Genomic DNA, 18,941 nt, shown 5'->3' on the forward strand with positions numbered 1-18,941 from the left:
CCTTATCAACTGTGGGTTTTAACCAGTCTCTTCAGACTCACTAGTACAAACCACATTTTTTACAGCACTTCCTAAAATTTGACGAATTTTTTTTTAGTATATCTAACACCATTTCAATTGTTTTCAGTATAGTTTTAATTTTCTGGCATTTTAAATAATTTGGAAAAATGCTCACAATCAAATGCTAACAAGAAATAATTCTGGCATGGTGATGGACACCTGCAACCCCAGCTATCTGATACACCAAGCAGGAGGGTGGCAAGTTTAAGAGCAGCCCAGGCATCTTAGCAAGACTATGTGCAAAAAAGAAAGAAAGCCGGGTGTGGCACATGGACATAATCCCAGCACTCAGGAAGCTGAGACAGGAGGACTGTGAGTCTGAGGCCAGTCTTGGGTACATAGTGAGTTCAAGGCCAGGCTGAACTGCACAGAGACCCTGTCTCAAAAACACAAACAAAGGGTGAGGGGGGAGACTGGGGATGTAGCTCAGTGGTAGAACACTTGTCTACCATGTGGGAGTTCCTAGCCACAATACCTAGAATACTCTTGATTTTGGGGGTTATTGGACAGTTCTCATACTTACCTCACCACACTAAATTTGAGATTATAGTTGCCACCACTCTGAATGATAGGAGGGTAACACATTTCCACGGTAGAAGGGTCTGCCCCAGCTAGGTACTTTTTCTCTTCAATGGCCTTTTCCACAGATTCAGCCAATTTGCTATGCCGAACTTTCTACAAGAGTAATCAGAAGTAAAATAACACTCACTACAGGGTGGGAAATAGGAATGTGGGGTGTTTGGACATTATTTGAAGATACCATGTCTTGCTATAATTTATGATTTATTATGTGTTAGATAATAACACCTACAGAGCAATTTTGGAAAACTGTGTGTGAAACTAAGAGCTATTCCAAGGATCCTCAAGTAAAATAATGGGTAATCTCAAAAACCCATAGTGTAAGTTTAGTTATTTTGAAAGACAGATGACATAATTATGATCAACTTATTCATAAATGTTAGGCTTAATTTAAAGTAAGCTGAACATGCAACAAAAATCTTGCTGGGTCAGGACTTACTACTACCTCACTGAAACACTAAGACCCTCCCTTCTCCAGTTACCTCATCTGCATCAACTATTTCCATGACTCTTTCCTTGAAGAATTTGTTGAAGACCTCAGAGGTGATACTGGCTGCTTTCTTCATTAGGTTGAGCTCCCCGTCCTCCTTTACGGCGATGGTATATGCCACAACTGCACTGATATCTATCTGCAATCACAGCACAACACAAATTTCTAACACTCAAATACAGAACTGTTAAAGATATGTATCTTTCCACATCTGAATATTACCAGCTGGTTATTTAACAATTTTCATCAGTAGTCAGCAAAATATTCAAATACTCTCTTCTTGAATAAATATTTAAAACAGCTCTTTGCCAGGTCACTGTGTTATGTTTGAAGAGGCATTAAGCTACTGTACCACTTAAACTGTAAATTCCCCTCCCTACGAAAGGTTTTTGTAAAGGCTGCAGAAGGCAAGAGAAAACAGGAACACAAAAATATGTTTTGGACATGAGGTTTTTCTTTTCTTTTTTGAGACAGGGTCCTGCTATGAAGTTTAGGCTGGCCTTGAACTCACTATGTAGCCCAGGCTGGCCTGGAACTCAAAGTGATCCTCCTGCCTCAGCCTCCCGAGTGCTGGAATGACAAGTATACGTCACCACCTGGCTGGACTTGAGATTTTTCTAAGTTTGCAATTCTGAAGTGGCTGGACTAACTCATGAATATCCCATTTTCTGACTGAAGCGTAACTGTGAAACTGTTCAGCTAAAAGTGATGAAAAACAAAAATGTGAACAAATATATAGTTTCCCCAAAACAAATGTTTTGCCAGTCTGTTCTAGAGGCCCTTCTGTCTTTTTTTTGTGTGTTTTTGGTACCAGGGATCGAACTTGGGTCCTTGCGCTTGCACAGCAGGCGGCGAAACCACTGAGCTAAATCCCCCGCCTGGCCCTTCTGTCTTCTCAGCTCTCAATCTGCTGCTCCCCAATAGCGTTCTTACTTTGTCAAAGCCCTCTTTGTTGAGGCAGTCATTCCAGCTCTTCATGAACTCGCCAGGGAATTTGTCTTTGCTGAACACTCCAATCTTCTTGCCATTCTTGCTTTCTTTAATGGCTTCAATCATTTTGTCAAAGCTGCTCTTATTACTTTCATTCTATCAGCGCCACAGGGAAGAAAAAGGGTCTGTTAGTTATTAGTTTTAGAATTACAGATCTATCTATGTTCTAACTAATGGTAACCAGACAGGAATATTCTATACCACAGAAAGAATAAATTCTGCTCTAAACCCTCCCCACCTACTTTTTAAGGAGAAATTATAATACAGTAAAGGTCAACACAAAATTTCTTTGGATATTTTTATATGCTTAAGTGAAAGTCCCATGCAAGTTGACAAGATTATTCATTTTCTTTAGGAAAGCTAAGAAACACAAACCATACATAGGAACAAAATTCTAAGGAAACAATTCCTGTTAGGTGGGCAGTATGAGAAAAAGATCATATTTGATAAAAACTGGAAATGAAGTATAATGATACTAAGGTTATCTACTCTAAAGAAAGTACTCAGATGAAACCAACAAATTAATAGTGTCCTGGAGAAAGGTCAAATAAAGTCAGTATTTACTGGAATTCCATAGCCTACTTACTTTGTTACAGAACTAATAGGGTTTTTGAACATTTTCTTCCTAACCAACAGTAAAAATGTGACAGAACTCTGTAGTTACAACCATAATCAGCTACAACTTTTCCTTTGCATTTGTTACTTTTAAACTTTCCCATTTATGATACACTGCTTGTCAGTCCGGACCTTTTCTCGTATGAGGAGTGTTATGGCAGGGGCTCCATTAGCGTTCTCATTGCCCTTAGTGTTGGCAATCTGTTTCAAGAACTCCACTTTTTTCTTGCTGGCCATAAAGATGATTTTGTCATCACAGAAAACCATGATTGTATCAGTTAGTTCGTAACCAAAGAGCCATGTCTATGGGAGAAAACAACAGTAACAACAGTATTTACAGATTAAAAACAAAAACAATTGACTCATGTATAGAAATACTGTAATACCTTGGTTTACAAACACTTCTGATTGTGAACAATTTGATTTTCAAACAAAAGCATTTGACAAAATTTTGCTTCTGTTCACAAACTCCATGTCAGGTGACAAACACCACTGTGGCCATTTTCCACACACAAACGTAATGTGGCCATCTTCCTCAAAATTATAAAATGCATTGAGTTCGTGAACCAAGGTACCACTGTATTAATCAATAAATACACGGAGTTAAATTAAAAATAACCCAGGGCGGGATGGGTTCAATGTGGATACAAAGGCAACAAGCTGGGCCAGAGGTTGACAATTCATTAGAAATGGATAATAGATACATTAATCACTTTATCAATCAATTAATTACTTTACCTGCTTTTATATGCTTGAAATAGTCCATAATAAAAACCATCGATCATGTGCACAATTTGTGTTTCTTTTTATTTTTTTCTGGTGCTGGCACTGGACCCAGGGCCTTGTATGTGTTAAACAATTACTCCACCACTGAGCTACACCCTCAGCCCCTGGACACTTTGTGTTTATAGGAACTATATCATGGTTTAGTACAGCCAAACTGCATAGAACAAGTCAGAGTAACATCCTTAGCATGCGTTCTACCTTGAAGATGGCAACTGGCCTACCAATTATTCATTTCTCTTCTCTCTTAAAAAAAGATGGGAAATTTTAGCTGAGCACACTGCCTGACAAGACTTAATTTCTATTTCTTACAACTAAGTATGGCTATTAGATTAACTTTTGGCCAGTAAGTTATAAGTGGCTAGGGCCAGGCATTATGTCACATGACTGTAATCCAAACACTTGGGAGGCTGAGGCAGGAGGATTGCTGTATTCGAGGCTAGCCTATGCTACACAGTGAGTTTAAGGCTGGCTTGACTACATAGTAAGACCCTGTCTCAATCCATATCACCCCTCTACTCCCGTACAAAGAAAAGTCAATTGTAAGTGGAAGATTTGTGTGGGAGGTCAAGCAAGTCTTTTTCTTCTCTACCCCCATGTTTTCGCTTGAAATACACAGCTGGAATGACTGGAGTTATAGGAGCAATTCTGTATCCTGAGCATAAATGCTGTATTTCACAGATGGCAGAGCAGAGCTGGGAAAAGCCTGGGTCCCTGAATACTACAGAAAAGCAATTTACTTCAACCTTTATTTAGATTTTTCTGTTAAATACAGTTACATTTATATACATTACACACTTCTTTTTTCCTATATTCTAAATCAGTGCTAAATCCAACTGAATGTTATGTGATGCTGGAAATACGCTGTCTGAATGACAGCCATTATGGAGGAGCTGAAACAGCTGGTGGGACAGAGGGATTTTTCTGGTGATCACAGGCCATGGGTCACATCCAGGGCCTCCTGAATGCTGAGCACATGCTCTGCAACACAGCTGCATACCCAGACCCAGAAACTCAGTTTTAATGTGGCTACCACAGTGCAGGAGATCTAAGGGTTGAAAATTACTATAAACCTCTCACCTGTAAGGCAGTTGATTTGGCATAAACAATTTCTTCATCAACACCCACTGAGACAACAATTGCATCAATATTGGCATACTCATCTTCTCCTTTCTGAAAAGAGTAGGTAATTTAGTTACTTTCTGTTCACATTAGCAAAAGAGGAATACAGACTTCAGTATCTACCTGAGATAGATGGACGGACAGATAAAGTTATTTTCTAATAGAAATTCCAAGTTTAAGGTTCATGCCTACCTGACAATCTCACAACTGTAAGTTATTGGGTTTTTTTTTTAACAGTTTTACAGAAAGAATTCACATACAATAAAACTCACCCACTTAAAAGTGTACATTGTAATGTTTATAATATAGTACTTTGGTATGTAACCATGACCATAAGCTATATTTTCATCTCCCTCCCAGAAGTCCTATGCCCATTAGCAATCACTCTTCATCTTCCCTGTCTCTTCAGACAAGCAACCACTAACCTATCTATGGATCTGCCTATTCTGGATATTTCATATAAATGGAATGATCATATGTGGCTTTTGTGTCTGGCTTTTCACTTAACATGTTTTCAAGGTTCATCTGTTTTGTAGTACTACTTTCCATAACCAAGTATTTCACTGGGTGGATACACTACATATATCAACCTTACCACCAACTGACTGGACATCTGGGTTGTTTCCACCTTTTGGGTAACTATGAACAATGCTGCCACGAACATTTGCCTACAAACCACCCTCTCCATCTTTGGTAGTAGGGACTGAACTCAGGGACTCTGAATGAGCTACACCTCAGCCCTTTTAAAATTTGAGACAGGACCTTGCCAAGTTACTAAGGTGCCCACACTGGGCTCAAACTTGTGATCTTCCTGCCTCAACCTCCCAAGTGCTGGGTTCATAGAAGTGTGCCACCAGGCATGGCTTACATACAAGTTTTCACTCAGACATACTTCTCTTGGGTGTATGCCTTGAACAGGAACTACTCCATCATATGGTAACTCCATGCCTAACTTTTTGAGGACCCATCAAATTGTTCTCCGGTGACTGCATCATTTTATGTTGCTAATAGGAATGTAAGAATGATCCAATTTTTCCACATGTTGGTAAACATTTGCTAGTCTCTTTCTTCTTATAGTGTAAGATGGGTATAAATGAGTATCTTATTACAGTTTGGATTTGCATTTTCCTGACCACTAAGGATGAGATAACTTCATATTACTGACAGTATGTATACCTTTTTGGAGAAATTCCTATTCAGCTCTTTTGTCCGATTTCTAGGTGGATTACTGCTCTACGAGTTGTAGGAATTTTTAGGTTCCACATATAAGTCCTTTATCAGACATGATTTGCAAATATTTTCTCTCATTCTGTGGGCTCTTCTTTTTCTTGATGGTATACTTTAAAGCACAAAAATTTCTAAATTTGAAGAAGTCCAATCTGATTTATTCTGCTTCTGGTGTCTTAACTGAGACTCCACTTCATCCAAGACCATGAAAGTGTATGGTAATTCTTTTTTTTTCTTTGGTTTTTTTGAGACAGTCTCATCATGTAGTCCAGGCTGGCCTTGAACTCATGGCAATCCTCTTGCCTTAGACTTCTAAGTGGTGGGATTACAGGTGTACATCACCACACCTGGCTTGATGTATAGTTCTTCTATCACAGTTTGGTTTTAGTTCCTACATTTGGGTGTGCTTTATTCTGAAGTGATTTTCCTGAAAAGCCAAAATTCATTCTTTTGCAGGGGAATACCCTTCTCAAGCTCATCTGTTGGAAAGACATCTTCCCCTCAATTGTCTTGACACCCTTGTCAGTCTAACGACCATACACGAGGGTTTATTTCTGGGTTCTCAGTTCTATTCCATTGAGCTAGAAGTCTGTCCTTGGGTCAGTTCCCTGCTGTTTGGTTACTGTAACTTTGTAGTAAGTTCTGAAATCAAGATGTGTGTGTCTTCCAACCATAAGCTACTTTTCTTTTTTTTAACCATAAGCTACTTTTGAAAAGCTCTATACCAAAAGAATTACAATTCTTGCTTCCCCTTACAAGTAAAGAAAAACACCTACATAAAACTTCTACATTTTAAGGCCTCTAGTTGTCAGTAAGAAAACACTGAACCAGATATGGTAGCCTATGCCTGCAATGCCACCACTCTGGGAGACTGAGGCAGGAACACCAAAAGTTCTACCCCAGCCTGGGAAACTTAGCAAGATCCTGATTCAAACAAAAAATTTAAAAGGCCTGGATATACAGCTCAGTGTGAACATTCTAGGTTTAGCCCCTAGCACTACAAATACAAACAAACAAATCAAAGGTTCTGTTGTAATTCTCTACCATAACAAAATAAATAACGCAAAGAAGTTACCTATATGCACCCCTCCACTGAGAAATTTTTTTGCCCTTTAGGTTGGCAATGTTTTATCATTAGTTCTCATTATGACACAAAAGCAATGATAGTTAAAATTGCTAATGCCTTAGTATCAATCAAAGTAGTGTCATCAAAGAGTACTTCACTACTAAACACTGAAGAGAAAAAGAAAAGTACTAATTCACTTAATCTCCTTGATGCAATAGTAATTATCATCAGCTGGGAGTGGTGGTCTATGCCTATAATCCTAGTACTTGGGAGGCTAAGGCAGGAGGATAGTGAGCTGCAGGCCAGCCTGGGCTACATAGGAGATCCTGCCTCAGCAAAATAAAACAGACATTAAAAAAATTATGACTGGGCCAGGGATTTAGCTCAGTGGTTTCACTGCCTGCTGCGCAAGCACAAGAACCCAAGTTCGATCCCCAGTAACCCCCCCCCCAAAATTACGATGAAATCCCAGTTCTTGGGTACTTCTTTTTAATATTCTGTGTAAAGAAAGTGACAGGTTCACATAAAGAAAGTACTGTGTACACACTAGAGTGTGACAGATGTCTCAAGGACAAGCATTTGTAGTTATCTGAGCAGCAAGCTGAACTCAACACTCTGGGTATCTGGCATACAGGTTCTAAAAAAATGAAGCGGGTATGTCAACTTCAGGACAGCTGACATGTGTTGCTAATGATAAAAAATAGAAAAAATTTGCAAAGCTTTTATGTGCCATTGTGAACTTGATAAGCTTCCTACTTATGACTTTTCCGATGAGATCAGTGGTGATATTAACATATGATTTCTTTGATACTATATAAAGAAATATGTCAACATTTGGAAGATTTGCACAACTGAAGGAACTAGTATTTTCCAAATAAGCAATGCATGTTACAAAGTAATCCCATGGATAAAAGATTAAAGTTGCAAGACAAATATTTTGAATATGAAAAGTTCAGTAGTTATAGATTCAGATTCCACACTGTAACTAACTTTTATGAGATTACAACTTGATTTTAGTCTAGCAACAAAAACTATCCACAGTTATCTGGGAAGGTTCTTCAACTATCTTCCCTTTTCCAATTTATTTATGAGGCCACACCTTGTTTATGTACTTGATACTAGCTATACATAGGTTCTCTGGGGTCTCAAATAATTTACAAATGTAAAAAACTGGTATCAGACACTCTAAAGGGCTCGGGTTTGAGATCAAAAATAGAGTGTATGAGGTCCTTGGTTCGATCCCTAGCAATCCCTTTCCCCCAAAGTTTTCAGAATTACTATGCTAAAACTTGTATGATACATTATCACAAACTTTTACACCAAATATTCTCTACTCTCCAAATTTTCATATTCAAAGTCCCTACTAAGGCCTGGTATACTCAAAATTCTCACACAAATATATATAATATAGACAGTCCTCACACTAATGATTCAGTCTTTTCCTCCCATTCTTTCTTTCTTATTACTTTTTTTTGAAGACAAGGTCTCACTATGTAGCCCAGGCTGCCCTGGAACTCAGGATGATTCTCCTGCTTCAGCCTCCTGAGTGCTAGCATTACAGACCTATGCCACCACACCCAGCTTTTTGTTTGTTTTTTGAGACAGGGTCTCACCATGTATCCCAGGCTCAAATTCACAGTGATCCTCCTGCCTGGGCCTACCAAGCACTGGGATTAAAGGCATACACCACCATGCCTGTCTTTTTAAACATGTATTGACTGTGCATATTAGTGGGGTTAGGGTTGTACTTCAAAACATCCATAGTGTGCTCTGATCAAACCAAAATAATGAACTTTTCCCTCTCCCTGCTATTTGTTTGGAACCTTCAGATTTCTTATCTTCGTAAAATGTACAGTGTGTTACTCTGGACCACAGTCACACCACTGTGCTATGCAATACCAAAACTTATTCCTTCTAGCTCTATGCTGCTACCTGTTATTCAACCTCCTTAAACCTCTAATAATCATCATTCTTTACTCAGGTTCACTTTTTCTGGATTCCACGAATGAGAGATGTAGTATGTGTCTGGCTCATTTCACTTAACATATTGTCTCCTAGTTTCATGAAATTCACAGAATTTCATTATTTTTACGGCTAAATAGTATTCCATTTTGTATATATATCACATTTTCCTTATCAATCCATCTGTTGTTGACGGGCAACCAGGATGCTTCTGTATTTTAGGTACTATGAACAGTCCCACAATGAACATGGGAATGTACGTATCTCTTTGGTGTGCTGCTTTCATTTGCTTTGTATATATATCTAGTTAAGACAGCTGGACTGCATGCTAGACTTATTTCTAATTTGATTTTCTGAGGAACGCCATGCTGTTCTCCACAGTGGCTGGGTTAATTTATATTCCATTCTATAGTGTATGAGTTTCTTTTTCTCCCTATCACCAGTAGCATTTGTTACTTTTTGTTTCTTTGATAGGAGGGATTCTACCTGGGATAAGTTATCTTACTGTAGTTCTGATCTGCATTTCCCAGATGGCTGACAGGCTTTAAAAAAAATGTAGAAAAGTGCAATCTAATCAAGTTACATAACTAATTATAAAACAGAATTTTACATCAGTACACAATTATTACAGAAAAGTAGATTAAGTAATTCTTTTCTACTGTTTTTATCTTTTACAGTTAAAAATTAGTTAAGAGCCCCTTTATTAGAGTTCTAAAGATAAAACTAGCTCCCGGGCTTATTGACACAACTTGTAATGCCAGCACTTGGGAGGCTGAGGCAGGATGACTGCCATGAAATCAAGGCCAACCTGGGCTTCATAGTTGCATTCAAGGCCTGCCTGGACTGCATAGTGAGACCCTGTCTCAAAAAACCAAAAGGTGGGCTGGGGATTTAGCTCAGTGTTTCCGGCGCCTGCCTCACAACCGAAAGGTCCCGAGTTCAATCCCCAGTACCAAAAAACAAAACAAAACAAAACAAAAACCCAAAAGGTAAAACTAGGGCCAGGGATTTAGCTCAGTGGTTCCAGCGCCCGCCTTGAAAGCGCAAGGTCCCGAGTTCGATCCCCGGTACCAAAAAAAAAAAAAAAAAAGGTAAAACTAGACTTCTCTAGAAGGCTTCTGACTACCTGTGTTTTAATCCTTGACACTCTTATTTGTTGTGACCTAACCTTTCTGACTTCCAGTTTCACTGATCTTCACACTGTAAATGTTGTCTTGGGAATTATGAGTTAATAAAATGCATATAAAGTGCCTCCTCACAGAGACTACTATATAAGTAGCTGCCATTACTATTAAAGACTAACTAAAATAAGCTGTTCACTAAAACACAACTACATGCCATAACTGTTGTTGCTTATTTCAAACATTAGCTAATTGATAACAGTACAGAATACATACAGTGTAACAAGTTTTTAATAAGTGTACAACTTAAAAATTATTTTTAGATGGTATCCATACATGGCTTCAAATATTCAATCAACAGCCTGGGATTTGGCTCAGTGGTGTTGCTGCCTGCCTCGCAAGTGCAAGGTCCTGAGTTTGATCCCTGGTACCAAAAAAAAAAAAGGCATCTTCCATAGGGCCGGGGATTTAGCTCAGTGGTTTCACCACCTGCTGCACAAGCGCAAGGACCAGAGTTGAATCCCCAGTACCAAAAAAAAAAAAATTCAATCAATAGATCAAAAGAAAGTATATACTTTTCAATGCTCTTTTAATCTTCTCTATTATAATGTATCTACCTGTTGCCAGACCTTAATACCACCTGCTATAATCTGACAACACAGCTGTGTTTACACTACCTCTATTTTTAAGAGCTACTTTTTATTTTTCATCTTAACACAATTTTCCATTTGAAGTAATACAGGGCCAGGGATATAGCTCAGTGGTTCTGGTGCCTCCCTTGCAAGTGCAAGGTCCCGAGTTCGATCTCCGGTACCAAAAAAAAACAAAGAAAATGAAGTGATACAAAATATCATTTAAAAAATGTATTCAAGTTCAAATAGTTCAGCTGTTTTCTGAAGATGAAAATAAAATGGATAGAGTGGTAAATGACTGAGCAGATGTGGGATGGCTGCTCTCTAACAAGCACGCTTATGAGAAGAGTACATAGCTGTAGAGACCCAAAGAGTCAGAACTTGGGAGCCACTAAGTATCAGGGAGGTGGAATGGGTACATATGTATGGATATGGGTAAGTCGAGTGCTGAAAGAGAAGATCTGATTAGCAAGCTCAAGAGATGTATCTTCAGTTCTCAGAAGCTGAGACAACCTCTTAATCCCTCTGCAAAAGACTCTTTAAAAGCCTTTTGTGAAGAAATGGGCTCAGAAATGGTCCAGACTCAGACGCCCAGCAGAAGGAAACATGCTAAATATTAGGGAATTAAATTAAAGTTTGCATGCTGAATAATGGGAACGAATGACAAGATGAGACCAAATAAATAAATAAATAAAAAGAGGACTTTTCTTTAAACATCCTGATTGAATTCAGAGAAGACATTTTTAGATACTGACATTTGGGGGTTTCCACGGAACGAAATCAGCCCATATACTCTAGAGTAACGTCTTTCAATTAACAGGTCTCATTCATGCAGAGCTCTCAGACAGTTTCTTTCTTTGGTTTTTTGAGATAGGGTCTTACTATGTAGCCCAGGTTGGCCACCAACTCCTGGTGATCCTCCTGCCTTATCACGAGTGCTCGGATTACAGGTGTATGCCACCATGTCCAGCTGCATAGTGCGTTCTTATACAAACCTAGCTGAAGTAAAGCACTGACACAGCCTCTTGCTGCAATTAAGAAATGTGGTAATCATGCGATATGAGGCTGCTGCTAGTGTAACACAGAATAGTGTTTTACAGTAAACTTTAAAAAAATAAATAGAAGTACAAAGCAATGACAAAAAGTAAATACATAAACCTGTGACACAGTCATGAGTTATCATTATCAAGTAGCGTGTACTGTGCATAACTGTACGCACAGTGTTTAAGCCTGCCAGTGCAGGTCTGTTTTCAGTAGCACCACCACAAACACATTAAGACGAGGGCTACCATGTCACTATGCAATACAACACTTCTGTTCTCTTACAATCCTAAAGAATTATTGTTTTATATGCAGTCCAGTGTTGATGGAAATTTAACAAGGCACAGGACTGTATAGTGCATTTGAGATAAAAGAACAGAGGGTAAGAACTCTTCAAAATGAAAAACATCTGAATTAAATAAAAGATGAGAGAATAAAGTTAAACAGTCCCTGTGAGTAAAAGACAAAGAGATAAAAAGTAAAGATAAAATAAATCAGATTTAATCCATGAGGTCCAAAATTACTGAATAGGAATTCCAGGAAGAAAAAGAAATCACTGAGGAAATAGATGGGAAAAAAATGATAAAAAAAAATACAAGATCCTAGCACTGAAGGATGTTGAGTTTGAGATTATAAAGGGGTCCCCTATTCTTAATGCAAAGGGGGTAAGCAGGTACACATGCATACCAAGGCATAACACTGTGAAATTCAAAGATGTAAGGTGAGCGTTTTAAAAGTTTCAGTGAACAGGCTATGTATACAGAAAACAGAATCTCATCTGCTTTTTCAAAGTACTGAAAGCTTGAAGACTGAGAAAGAGTAGCTTCAAAATCCTGAGCAGAAAATTATTTCAAACCTCCAATTTTGTATTTATTGCCTGGATCTTCAATGTCTCTGAAAGGCACATGTGTTCCAAGCTTGGTTCCAGCTCAAGAAGTTACTGCAAGAGGCACAACAAAGGAGGTGAAGCCTCGTTGGGGGAATTAGGTGTCTACGGACTCTGTCACACCTCACTTCCTGGGCACACAAGAGATAAGCAGCCTCCTCTGCCATGCACTTCCTGCCTTCACGTGCCATCAAATCACAGGACCAAAAAGCAATGGGGGCAAGAGACCATGGACTGGAACTTCAGAAAACCATGAGTCAAAATCAACTTTTCCTCCTTGTAAGTTTTTACTCTAGGCATTTTGTGACAGTGATGAAAAGCTAAGTAATAGAACAGAAAAACACTTTTCACTGAGAGAAAATGCTCTAATAAAACAAAAAAATAAAACAGATCTATAGTACAGGGGACCCACCAGAGGAAAGTCCTAAGTTGCAAAAGGCCTGGACAACAACCTCAATAGAGAGCAGCATAATGGATGGGGTGTGGGGCTTAGAAAAACAAACACTGAATAAAATCTATAGTGTGGGAATTTTAGAATAGAAGAGATCTGTTAGAAAGAATTAAGGGTAGAAAGATTTTCCTTTAAAAGGAGAAAAACTGAGTCAATCCTTAGTGCAAGGAAAAGTTAAAGCTATAGTAAAGGAGTTTCCCTAAGACGTGCAAGGCCCGGGCCGGGGATTTAGCTCAGTGGTTTCGCCGACTGCTGTGCAAGCGCAAGGACCTGAGTTCAAATGCCCTAAATTTTATGCCTAGCACAGAAAAAAATTCCAGAGAAAACGAAAGGTAATCAGTATTTCACCAACTAGTGAAAATATTTACACGAGAAAGCAGTATAAACACAAATGATTTTACTGAAAATTGTGAAAAAAAAGAATAGATGTGTGATAAAGTATAATAAAATGTTAGTTGCGTCATCTAGGGCAGTGATGGCAAATCTTTTAGAGTTTTCAACGATACAAACAGCCCACTATGGTACGCATGCCATAGGTTCACCACCACTGATCTAGGGAGTTGGCATAGAAGTGTTCATTGTAAAATTCTTTCAATTTTCTGCTTGAAAGTTATCATAATATGTCTAAAAATTTTAAAAGTACTAGAAGGAAGAAGTTGGAATGACAGTGATGGTATAAAAAAATTAACTCATTTACCATAAGTTAATACCTACAATTAACAAATCAAGAAACTGCAATATACAGATGGTATCTGCCTCAAATTCACAACAATCCTGCCTCAGTCTCTCAAGTTCTGGGATAACAGGCATGTGTCACCACACTGGGTGGAAAACTATTATCAATTTAAAGACTGAATGTATGTATGACTTGGTTAATTAAAATAATTTCTAGCCAGGGATGGTGGTGCATGCCTGTAATCTCAGCACTCAAGGGGCTGAGTAGGACGATCATTGTGAGTTTGAGGGCAGCCTTGGCTATATAGTGAGTTCAAGGCTGGTCTGAACTACATAGCATGACCCTGTCTCAACAAAACAAAAAAATAAAGTGATCTTCCTGTGAAACAAACGGTACTGCCTTAGCAAATGAAAGACAGACAATTTTGAGAAAAGGGTGCCTCAGTAGTAATTATGCAGGGATAACAGATCAGTTATGGGAAAAGCTGGACTTACAGTCACTATAATTACAGCCTGAACAGAAATCTCTTTAAACCAATAAAGAGATGCATGAAAACATCAGTCACCACTGTTTACTGATCACTATATGCTGGCACTACAGTTGGTTACAGGGGATATAAAAATAAATACAAGCCAGGTGTGGTGGCACACACCTGTAATCCCACCAATTAGGAGGGTGAGGCAGGAGGACTGCTGCAAGTTTGAGGGCAACCTGGGCTGCAAGGTGAATTCAAGGAAAGCCTGAACTACATAGGGAGGCTCTGTCTCAAAAAAACAAAACAAAACAAAACAGAAAAATGGGCTGGGGATTTAGCTCAGTGGTTCCACTGTCTGCCTTGCAAGCACAAGGACCCGAGTTTGATCCCCGGTACCAAAAACAAAAAACAGAAAAACACAAAATAGGTAATTACATTATGAAAGTCAAATAATCTTAAAAAATTTAACCTATCTGTGCATTTACCTCTATCTTTCTCCTCTTTATTCAAAGACCACAGCATAGTTACAGTGATGAAAAGCTAACTAATAAAGTATTTATTTCTTTATACCACTCCAAAGAGAAAGAAGCCATAAAAAATGAGATGGAGCCGGGCCCAATGGCACATACCTGTAGCCCTAGCTCCTGGGAAGGCTGAAGCAGGCAGGTCTCTTGGGCCCAACAGCTGAAGGCCAATCTGAGCAAAATAATAAGACATCTCAAAAAAAAAAGATATGAAACTAAATGAGATGGGTGGATGTAATCCTTTGCCTCACTGAAAGAATATGGGAATTGTCTGCATTTCAAAAAGTCTTCCAATGCCGGGGATTTAACTCAGTAGTTTCGCCACCTGCTGCTCAAGTGCAAGGGCAGGAGTTCAATCCCTGGTACAAAAAAAAAAAAAAAAAAGTCTTCCAAGCTGGGTGTAGTGGTGCGCACCTGTAATCCCAGCACTCAGAAGGCTGAGCTGAGGCAGAAAGATTGCTGTGAGTTTGAGTCCAACCTGGGGTACATACAAACAACCAACCAATCCCCAAACAAAGAGCCTTCAAGCTGGGGCATGGTGGTGCATATCTGTAATCTTAGCACTCAGGAGGCAGGGACAAGAGGACTGCAGTGAGTTCAAAGCCACCTTGAACCATCCCGTCTCAAAAAACAAAACAAAAATATTTCTGAACCACAAAAGACAGTTGTCCAGTCCTAGAGAACAACCCAGAACAAGCAAGCAAGCCACTATAAAAACCAGCACAGGACCAGAAAGCAGTACTCAAGAGAAGTACCGATGCACTATCAGTTTTCTTCACTGGCACAAACTTTCTTTTGAGGATCATGGCTACCCACTACTCTAATCTTCACAACTGCCAAAAGGATGCATGAATGAATTCACTGGACAAATATTTCCTTTGAAAACAGATACTATTCTGATGCTTTGTGGAATTTTTTAAGGTAATAGCAGATGAATGTAGTCAAGGACCATTCATAGCATGACATCCTAAGAAACAGTTCTAAAATGATTAACAGGTATGCCTGAACATTGTACCCCTCACCCGTAAAGGCAGCTGGAACCCCAGGACGTTAAGTAACCTCTTCTGTTCCTCCAGTGAGCAATACAAAATCATGGTTAGACAAAATCACAACCATAAACAGCCTAGACATTCATGCATACGGAAGGATCCAGGAGAGCAGAAAGGGACAAAGAAAAAAAATCCATGGTCCAATTCCATGACCTACCACTTCTGGTCTCTCTAAAGCAGACAGATGCTGCAAACCCTTTCTGCTCTTAGCAACTCTAACTTCAAAAGTAAGAAGACTGGATTAGACTCAAATGCCCAATAAGTATAAAACAGTAGCACGTTCTAGTCACTGTAGAGGGCTCCCGTTTGATCCCCTCCACCATCCCATCCCTGGGTTGGGGATCTTACCCAAGCCCTTGCTACAGCTCAGCCCTTGCTTGTTTCACTTCAAACAGAGCCCATTTTCTGATCTCTAAAAGGACACTACTAGTAGTTAGCCCACCATGTCTGTAAGTTTCTCATCTTGGATTGAAAATATTTGAGGGAGGAAAAAAGATCACATCTATACTGAACATGCAAACACTTTTTCCTTAGCATTATTCCGTAAACAATGTATTTACAAAGCATTTATACTGTATTAGGTATTACAAAGTAAACTAGAGATGATTTAAAGTATAGGATGGAGCCAGGGATTTAGCTCAGTGGTGCTGTCACCTGCCTTGCAAGTGCAAGGTCCCAAGTTTGATCTCAGGTACAAAAGAAAAAAAAACTGAACAACATAATGTATAGGATGGACATAGGCTATCTGCAAATACTTCACCATTTTATACAGAAGACTTGAGCACCTGAAGACGTGGTATGTTTGAGGGAGAGGATATCCTAGAACCAATACCCAAAGTACCAACACCAAGAGATGACTGTATTTCAGATACAAGGCTTAATGTTTTAGAGATTTCCTCTCAGTTAAAGTATGATACTGCAAATGTTTTTAAAACATAAACAATGAAAATCATAATTAGGAAAAAGCAAAATATTTTAATAGCCTTAAAATGAAATAACTTGATGAATTCTAAATCATTGGGACTGTAAAGAAACATCAAAGTGTATGATCTCAGGGTTAACGGGTAGAATGTCTAGATCATTACCAGAATCACTAGAAAACATCAGAAAAGTTTTCTTACATAGCTAATATTCAAATATAAATATATGACAGAGAGGTTGTAAAATCACTTGGTAGAAATTAAGCAATAAGAATTTTAAAGCAAGGCTGGGGATTTAGCTCAGCGGTTCTGGCACCTGCCTTGCAAGCGCAAGGTCCTAAGTTCAATCCCCCGTACAAAAAAAAAAAAGAATTTTAAAGCAAGCCAGGCATGGTAGAGCAAGGCTGTAGTCCCAGCAGTCAGGAGGCTGAGGCAGCAGGGCGAAATGAGTTCAAGGTCATCTTGGGCTACATAATGGGTTCAAGGCCAGCCTGGAACACACAGCGAAACCCTGTCTCAAAAACAAAACGAAACAAAATTCAAAACAAGATTTCAACGTTCATCTAGCATGTTCTTTTGCTTTTAGTAAAATTCAACAGAGAATCCCTGTTATTTTCAATTAGCCAAAGCATCTAGCCTCAAAAGATGCAAGATGCGCAAGCATCTTTCCTATGAATGGCAGAGAAATAACCAATTTCTATAGCTTGCCTTCAGCAGAGGATCAATTTACAATGCTGAAATCAGAGTTGATCATTTTTGTCAGGACGTTTTCTGGCTTCTAAAAGTCTTCCTCTGATGACTTGGTTCAGAAGCCAGACTTAGGTTAAGATAGCTCAAACTGCACTACAGAATGCAATCAGATGTTTATTCAATTAATAAATTACTACCATAAAAATAAGTTTTAGCTATGTACGTCTTTAAAAGAAACAAAACTGCCCGATTTTGAAAAGACTTGAAACAGTCACAGTTCATTTTCTGAACACATGCCCCGGATACTCTACCTACAGAGCAAACTAACAAGGTTTTAGGCATCACTTTTTAAGAATTTGTATTACTAATGCCGGCATGTTTTCAGCGTTCGGTCTGTTACCAACGTCAAGGCCTAGAACATAAAGCGGATGCGTGTCAGCATTATTTTTCCTAACTCCAGCAAAACCCTCGCACCCGATAAACGCTAAGGGCTGGATGCACATCCTCCTCGCCCCTGCATCCTTCCTATTTGAAGATGGTTGTAATTCTGGCGGGACCTGGAGCGGAATGTTGTGGTTCTGGAGGTACAAAGCGAGTGCGTGGGTGTGTGTGAACACCACAGGAGGGGCAGCAAAACGAAATCACAGAGGGAAAGGAGCTGCCTCTTCTAGGGCGGGAAGAGACTGGGAAGGGTGGCTGTTATGCAGGACCGGGCCGGCACTCGGGGAAGATGGTGGTGGCCGCAGGGCAGGGCAATTGAGGGAGGCACCTTCTCATGGGGCAGCACTCCCAGCCGCCTGAGGTGAATGATGCGGGGGCAATAAAAAGCGCGACACGGAACCCGGGAATTCCTGACCGAAAGGAAAAAAAAAGGGCGCCGAGAAGCACGGTTATTATGGGATGGCTGAGGGGGGCTCCCCTGGGGAAAATTAAGGGCTCTTCCTTACCCGCCAATTGCTGTACAGTCTCTTAACTCGCCGATAATAAGCGTCTTTGTCCAGAGTCACAGCCATAGCTCCGGACACCGCTTCTCCTCGGGTTCCGAGAATCACGCGAGGTCCCAGCTCCGCCACCCGTTCTCGGCCCCGGAATCCCGCACTCGCTCAGTGACCCGGAAGTATCGACCTCACAGATGCCCTTTCCGCTTCCGGGTCCCGACAGCGGTTGAAATTTTTTTTTTTTTAAATCTTCTCTCCGTAGGGGGAGGGGGGCGCAGAGAGAAAAACAGTGGGAAAAATCAACAAAATGTGCTACCCAAAGAGTCGATTTTCGCGGGTTTTTCAACTTCGCCACTGCCGCATGCGAGGCGACGTCACCACGTGACGCTCTGCCGCCGCCCAGACTCTCAGTCCCTCCACGGGTCCTACAGAGCCGACTCCGCCAGGTTGCAGGCCCTGGCCCGCGCGAAGGTGGGAGGCCAGACTTGCCTGCACCCCCGCCCCACTTGGGCGGCCCCAGCGGGGGTGATAGCCCCACCCACCGGAAAGGAAGGCCAAGCCTAAAGAGCTGTATCGGGCGTGGGCGAAGAGTGGACTAAAGCCGAGCGGGCCCAGCGCCCCTCGTAGTATGGGGTCGCTGCTCT

At 40.1% G+C, this 18,941-nt stretch overlaps 1 protein-coding gene across 1 annotated transcript in view; it reads right to left on the reverse strand.

The window, feature by feature from the left end:
- Supt16h (SPT16 homolog, facilitates chromatin remodeling subunit) overlaps window positions 1–18,560 on the reverse strand; it is a 44,169-nt gene extending 25,609 nt beyond the window's left edge. The window contains exons 1-6 of the mRNA XM_004865047.4: window positions 18,307–18,560; window positions 4,598–4,690; window positions 2,867–3,037; window positions 2,063–2,215; window positions 1,122–1,268; window positions 584–735 (exon numbers count right to left, since the gene is read on the reverse strand). Coding sequence (XP_004865104.1) covers window positions 584–735; window positions 1,122–1,268; window positions 2,063–2,215; window positions 2,867–3,037; window positions 4,598–4,690; window positions 18,307–18,372 — 782 coding nt within the window. The 5' untranslated portion in view covers window positions 18,373–18,560. The remainder of the gene's footprint in view (window positions 1–583; window positions 736–1,121; window positions 1,269–2,062; window positions 2,216–2,866; window positions 3,038–4,597; window positions 4,691–18,306) is intronic.
- Window positions 18,561–18,941: the final 381 nt, after the last annotated feature.

This window comes from Heterocephalus glaber, unplaced genomic scaffold (genome assembly GCF_053883595.1).
Source record: "Heterocephalus glaber isolate CG9 unplaced genomic scaffold, H.glaber_assembly_v1.0 deba00001662, whole genome shotgun sequence".
Taxonomy (NCBI): Eukaryota; Metazoa; Chordata; class Mammalia; order Rodentia; family Bathyergidae; genus Heterocephalus; species Heterocephalus glaber.